The sequence below is a fragment of the Talaromyces stipitatus genome, genomic scaffold (genome assembly GCF_000003125.1).
Source record: "Talaromyces stipitatus ATCC 10500 scf_1105507295491 genomic scaffold, whole genome shotgun sequence".
NCBI lineage: Eukaryota > Fungi > Ascomycota > Eurotiomycetes > Eurotiales > Trichocomaceae > Talaromyces > Talaromyces stipitatus.
In genome coordinates, this window is record NW_002990122.1 from 152,588 (window position 1) to 159,854 (window position 7,267).

Genomic DNA, 7,267 nt, shown 5'->3' on the forward strand with positions numbered 1-7,267 from the left:
ATTCCCCTGGCCACGGCGTGGTTTAGGGTTAGGGTTACATCTTGTATGAATTCAGAACTCATGGTATAGACTGTAACAGCCAACATGCCTGCCTAATATCGTTGTTACAATGAGTTGGATGCGAAAACAGAGTGGCAAAAAAATTGTGGATCTTCAGCTGGCTATGGTCAAGGCATCGCCACGAATCGGCATGAATGTCTGATATAGATAGAATACATGCTGCGGAAGCAGGAGAGATGGGTTTCTATGTATCTGCGTTCAACCCTAAGATAAATTAACATCCCACACAAGCTAGCATATGAGACCATTCAGCTTATGCACTACATAGCCTTTCGTACAGGCCCTGGAGCCAACCGACTAGACCAAAAAGCGCACCCATACTACTAGATGATCCTGTATGTTAGGAAACAGCCGGGGAGATGATCACATAGCATGACGTGATATTCTGGAGAAAGCGAATTCTCTAGCCTAGACCCTAGAGCCAGTTCACGTAACCCAGCAACCGAGCTCCTGTGTTGAAAGCCTCCAAGCAAGTAGAAGATAGAGCGGCACAATGCTACTCCTTGGCACAGGAAAATATGGAATTACGCACTGCAATTCAGAAGGAGAACCAAAATCACAAGCGGATAAAGAAAGTGATTAGAGAAGAAGCTAGTCTTATCAGAGGAGAGACCCAAAGCCTTATAGATGAATGATGAATCTAATGCTGCAAATCAATTGGCAGCAAGCCTTGCCAGTGGAGAGGATGGATTACCACGCAGGCACGCCCCTCACACATGCAGTGACTGCCATAGAATTGGTCATAATCGAAGGCAATATCCTAATCGCACTAGAGAAGCGTACAATTTGGGTGAGGAATAATTGACTCTGATTTTGCACGTCTTCTAAAAGATCCTCCTCTAGATACATGTCTTGATCCTCTTCAATACAAACATAGGGGCGAGATATCACGCATTTACGAAATAACAATCCTGACTCCAAAATGTAGTTTGCCTTTTGGCGCTCTGGTTCTCACGGATATGTTGCTCTTCCGAGAATTCACAGATTAGTAAGGACATCCGGACTGGGACTAGCGCATCAAATATCCAACAACCTAATGTGATCACGTGTATACAATACAGTGTTTTTATGAGACTCTTGAGCAGCAGTGATTTATCTAAATATAGAGATATTTGCCTCAATTATAATCGCTTTAAATGTAGTAGTTCCGTTTTGGATAGCCTTCCTATGAGATCGTTCAACCTTGGCCTAGGTTAGACGATCCACTTTAAATGGAAGTCACAGCGGGGCTACAGAGTAGTCTCTACGTTAATAGAGAATCCCCACTTTCATCCACAACAAAACCATGGCCACAACACAGTTCTCTTTAACAACAGAGATACGCCATGTCCATCGCTCGAAGCCATACCAAGTGCTGCCAAGCCTTCGGGGAACTATGCGACCCTGCAAATAGATCAGAAATATACGATGACCTGTTGAACGAATTCGCTAAATACTGCTTTCGCGCTTTTACTGCTGGCGTTGCGCATTTGGGCGAGATGGAAACGCTTTTATCACGCTATAGACAAGGAGAAGTATCTCCCTATGAAGCTCAGGTACCAAATTCTATTTCATGCTGCGAAACTCGTTGGAAGTGTCCACATTCTATTCTTGGCAGGCACTCACTTACACGTGCATATGGTTAGATCACAAGATTCTTAAATATCATAGAAAGTCAAGTCCAAAAGACGCATCGGATTCTTGAAGGAACGCGGATTCCCTTTGAATAGCTTGCATCAGGTGCTAAGAGTAAAATGCTAAGCTTAGATGAAGACTCGCCATGGGATGTGTCTTCGGACTCGTCAGGCGAGCTTCGCCCAAGTAAAAAATCACAGACAGAAACTAAAGACGAGTGCGAATTGCCAGCATCATTAGAGTCTACCTTAAAGCGCTCCCCCCAGAAGGCCACAGAGCTATCACAGTTAGTTGGTTCAATTCAGCGCGGTGTGACTTGCCTTGACAAACTTGCAAAAACTGATCGACTAAATGGCTGGTCAACCGCAGAAGAATTGTGCCATGAATATTACGACATCAAACATGTTAGGGAAAAATTTCCTGACCCGCGTCTCAGCAACGATGTTATAAGCCGTCTAGGGAAGATGATTACCCGATGTCGGAAACGGCTTCTGAACTTGGCAAGACACCAAACCAATCTCCCAATGAATTTTAATGATACGAGAGTATCTCTCGCTCAAAAAGCATCCACAACGCCCATGTCGGAACCTAAAAGTGAAGAAAATACGTCGAAGAGCAAGGCTACTACATTTGAAATGAAGGGCCTGCCACTAAATATGAAAGACTTACCGGCATCTTCCATTATCCCTTCAGACCGTGCAAGCTCTACCGCGGCCAGCGAAGCCATCCACATTGACGCCCAATCATCTTCAAAGAGTTTCAAGTGTAATTATTGCAGCCTCCCGATTTCTATTAGATCGAAATATGCCTGGAAGTAAGTGAAGTGGAGATGCTATTTTAAAGCTATCAAAACGCGGTTTTCCTTCTTGTTCTTACTTCAACCCGGGCTAATTAAGACCTTAGGGTCCATGTTATGAGCCACTTGCAACCATATATGTGCACCCATTCAAATTGCAGCGTTCCTAATAAAATTTATGAAAACCGTGACACTTGGTTCAACCATGAACTGGAACATCGCAGGGTCAAATTCTTCTGCAACACTGAAGACCATGAGGCGTACAAGACTCAGGCAGAATTTGCAAAGCATATGAGAGAGTCTCATGAAGCACAACCTAACGACTTATCCATAAAATTAGACGCTTTTTGTCGACCTTTGACGGTTGTGGCTGATGACCAATCTGCCGGAGAATTGTGCAAACCTTTGCTACAGAAATACAAGAAATTTGATGGGACACGTGGCCTGGCATCTTAAAGAAATAGCTTTGTTTGCTATTCCTTCCTACCAGATTGATGATGATGGTTCGAGTAGAGGGATTTCGAATGTTCCACGAAACAACTCGATTAGTTCCATAGCGCAGAATAGCCCATACTCAGCTTCCCAGGATTCAAAAAGTCTGTCCGAGGTTTTGAGTGCTGATAACGACGCTACAGTATTTACAAGACCCAGGGAACATCAATATCTAAACAGCGATGTGGTTGAACAGATAGAAGTCCCTCCTACAGACGAGATTGTGTGGGATGACTTCACCAAATTCTTGCGTGCTCGAAAAGACAACTCGGAACGGGCCCCGATGTCACGGCTAGAATACGGAGCAAGATATCGTACGGAGCCCTAAGCCCTAAGAGGATGAAACTAACGGGAATATCCTTCTTTTTCTTCAGGATTTCCTAAATAGGCACCGACAAGGCCCCGGACGCACATATAAAAGGGGTCCTTACGAGTAGCTTAGCGAGTTTTTTTTCTTCTTTCCTCATGCTTAGTTTTTACTCGACTAGTTACCTCTTAGGATAGAGAATGAACGCACTCACACCCGATAGATATCATCTTATCCGAAGAAGTGGCTGAAAATAGAATAAAAGGCTCCAGCAAATACAATATCGGATGGATCTGCGCCACCAGTACTAAATACGTCGCCGCAAAAGGCCTTCTCGACAAAGAGCATGAAAGCCTGGAATATGGATCTGCCGACGATAACAACTTTGACACACTGGGGGAGATGGAAAAGCACAAAGTGGTGATCCCTCGGCTGCCGAAGTGGGAGTATGAGTTTGCGGCTGCAGCCAGTGTCGCACGAGATATGGCACGCACCTTTCCCCATGTCCAAATTGGCCTGATGGTTGGTATTGGTGGTGGTGCACCTAGTAAAAAGCATGATATCCGGTTAATACAGTGGCGTTCTCTCCTGATGGCAAAGTTCTAGAGACCGATCAAGTACATTTCAATATTGATTCTTTTTGTGTTCACAGTATCTCACCAACAGCAAGTGGTGGTCTTCACAACCATGTACTGGTGAAGAACAAGTGGGTGGCTCGAAATGATACAAATGTCATTTGGCTCACTGCTGAGTATCGAGCGAGTTACTCCGCCGTCTCCTGGGGCATGCTTATTTTAGGTCAACTTACTTTCTTGAAATTGACCTGAATGTTTCTTTGTGGCCACTAGCTAAAATTTTCAAATCATCTTTCTAAAAAGGAGCATCTGGGAGGCTTCGGTTCATATATGATAAGTAAGTTGCCACCAGGGCTTTCCTGCTGCCTTCCCATTTGTTGTAGTTTGTTAGCGTGATATATTCAGTACAAAATGCGAAAACTCTAAGTTCCATTCGACTGCGAGCGAGGATGACTCCTGGTTCTTAACGCCACCCGAAAACACATCCAGCATGCCTCCCTCTACTCAGACAACATCAGAGATTTCAATGTTTCACAGTGTATCGACTAATCCTTGTAGATCGAATCTGTGATTCTGCTGAGTTCTTGTATGCTATCCTTCACGGCGTTCACGCTTTGGACCTTCACGTCTTGGACGGACAGTGACAGCTTATGACTTTCGAGTGTATCATTGTGCATCTCTGGCTGATGAGTCAGTCGTTGTGTTTCCTAGCTAGTAGAATATCGATAATACCTCCTATCTCAACACCATTTTCCACCAAGACTTTAATATATCTCAAAAAGTTGATCACGATTTCTCTGGCGTACGAATTTGACTGTAATTGAGCGTCGAGAGATACCTCTCCCGTCTCCAAAGCATAGGTACGATCAGCCCATGCTTCGAAGTTAGTAAGGCAGTTCTTGCATTCTTCTAAGTGAGGTACAGGCTGTACAGCACACTATTCTTTGAGAACCTGACGACAGGTCTCTGCAGCATGGCATATGGTATTTTGGTCTGCCATAAGTTTAATTATTCATACCAACAGCAATCCTGACATATTAGAGAAATGAGGGTTAGGGTTAGTGATTAAACAAAAGATTTTGTGGATTCAAATAGACTGAAAGTGTGGGTGCACTAAGGTGCATATACGTACGTACGAAGCACTTGAGTCAATCTCAATAGGTGATTCTTTCAGTTCTGTGTGTTCACTTCTTCTAAGTACATCATGTTCCAAAGCCGCGTCTATATAGACCTTCTCCTGAACTGATTTGTAAGCTATCCCATGGGCCATGGGGTAAACCTGAGACCATTCTCTTACACATAACAGTTTCGGATTGATCGCTTCATTTGATGGCTTCATTGGAAAGCCAGCTTATCTGACACATCTCGATTGCATGAAGCAACCAACAGAAAGGCACTGTCCATAAAAATATCCATAAAATTACGCTAAATGACTGGGCGCCAACAACGTCGCACCAATTGTACCATCTCTCCTAAAACGGTATCGCCCTCCCACCTAAGAATTCAAAGCTGAAAGGATTGTTTACCACCTTATTACGTCGGTTTTAGTCCTCTGGCCTTATTGGTTCACGCAAGGAATCGTTATATCGAGGCACTACGTGGTATCTAGGATTGACTAGAGTTGACCAGGACGCACAGAAATATTATATATGAGATAATAGATATTTCAACCTAGCACGCACAGCTCTGCACTAGTGATGCTCTTGATTTAATCCAGAGTCTCTCGTATCAGAGAAGAGAAGTTCATTCCTTTGATTAAGCACAACCCCTGTCACCGATATTCATCAAAGACAAGGCTGGCAATCTATATAGGGTTAGTGTATCTCGGCAATCTTTACTATGTACAGGCCACACTCTGTTGACTTAGGAACTTTTTCTTTTTCCTTCCCCATATATGATGGGGCCCCCATTCTTCCCTTTTTGCAATCTCTTCTCTCCTTTCTCTACCAATATCAACACAAGCAATACCTGAAGAGCGAAGGGCCCTAATATTAAAATTACCTTCAGAGAAACTAGCCCTCACAAGTCCGTAATGGATTTCCAAAAGTTTTGGTTTCTTTTCATTGGCAATGGTGTTCATTTGCTATGTACATCGATTGAATCGACTTACGCTATATGTAGATATTTTATCCTGGCGACACAATTTTAAGACTTTAGGAGCAATGATTTGTGTGAGTACCTTCCAAACCAACTACATGAGCTCTTTCTTTTGTGTTATTCTAACTGACTTGTGTTTATGACCGAAGATGAGAGAAGAAGATGGTGATATAAGGCTTATACTTATGTTTCTTTGATAGAACAACTGCACATGATTAGATTCTGGCAATAAATGTGGAGAATGACGCATCCAAATTGCCCGCAGAAACAGACTGCATTTGTATTCAGCAGCGAAAATGAAGACCAGGGCTGAAGCTTGGACAAGAGAATGGAGGGCATCAACCCTTCGGGTCACGGTACTCCAAGTAAGATACAGATAATATCTACAAAGCTACGTGAAATTGACTGACATCATGACACTTGCAGTTCATCATGATATAGAGCAACGAGGTCCCATAATCCGCCTCCTAAACAAGTGAAACTCTGCGGACTTTAGGGAAGCCACAACACCCTCATCGGATACCGCAATATCCTCATCCGGACCTAAAAGTACCCCAGAGATTACTGCTGTACTCCAAGATACCAAGACTTCAGAATCATGGATAGAGGCTACTGATAAATGTGCAATCCCTCACCAAGCTTCTCCAGAACAAAGTGCCCTGGAACATAAAGATACGTGATTTCTCTGGCGATTTCTTGTCTGAGGATACCCACTGGGGAGATTTCATATTTTTGAGTCTCGTGCTGTGTTTGTGGCTGGTGTATGTCCTGGTTGGAAGCAACTTGTGTTTCTGTTCAGCTATTATCTGTATCTTACTTGGAGTACCGTGACCCGAAGGGTTGATGCCCTCCATTCTCTCGTTCAAGCTTGAGCCCTGGTCTTCATTTTCGCTGCTGAATACAAATGCAGTCTGTTTCTGCGGGCATTTTGGATGCGTCATTCTTTATATCTATTGTCAGAATCGGATCATGTGCAGTTGTTGTCTCAAAGAAACATAAGTATAAGACTATTATTTGTGCCTTACTTGGAGTACCGTGATTGAATGGTTGATGTCCTGAATCCTCTCATCTGGGCTTGAGTCTTGCTAAACCAACGCGCACATCTCTGCGCTACTATGACTATAGTATATTATGTATAGCAGTCTACGTAGCATGCCCGAGATTTTACTCCTAGATAGACACAGAGAACAATACATTATTGTCGGAACGTGAATATCAAACTCTACGCGTTTCGGCACCGGACTACTTAGTCTCACGTGGCACGTGCGTGCCGCGTGTATATCTAACTAGCTATCCCCCGTTCCCCCTCGTTCTTGGGGACAAGTC

General features: G+C 43.6%; 1 protein-coding gene across 1 annotated transcript; it reads left to right on the forward strand.

The window, feature by feature from the left end:
• Positions 1-2,075: 2,075 nt before the first annotated feature.
• On the forward strand, positions 2,076-4,275 carry TSTA_108140 (uncharacterized protein). Its single transcript, XM_002488336.1, has 3 exons — positions 2,076-2,439; positions 3,493-3,835; positions 3,922-4,275. The coding sequence occupies exons 1-3, from the start codon at positions 2,139-2,141 to the stop codon at positions 4,094-4,096; spliced, it is 819 nt and encodes a 272-aa protein (XP_002488381.1). The 5' UTR covers positions 2,076-2,138; the 3' UTR covers positions 4,097-4,275.
• The last annotated feature ends 2,992 nt before the right edge of the window (positions 4,276-7,267 follow it).

What these genes read in the sequence shown, in the direction of transcription:
- TSTA_108140 (XM_002488336.1), top strand. Translation starts at nt 2,139, where the DNA reads ATGATTACCCGATGTCGGAAACGGCTTCTGAACTTGGCAAGACACCAA. An exon ending in ATCTTCAAAGAGTTTCAAGT is followed by an intron (nt 2,440 to 3,492) that starts GTAATTATTGCA and finishes CACACCCGATAG; the next exon opens with ATATCATCTTATCCGAAGAA. An exon ending in AGTAAAAAGCATGATATCCG is followed by an intron (nt 3,836 to 3,921) that starts GTTAATACAGTG and finishes TTGTGTTCACAG; the next exon opens with TATCTCACCAACAGCAAGTG.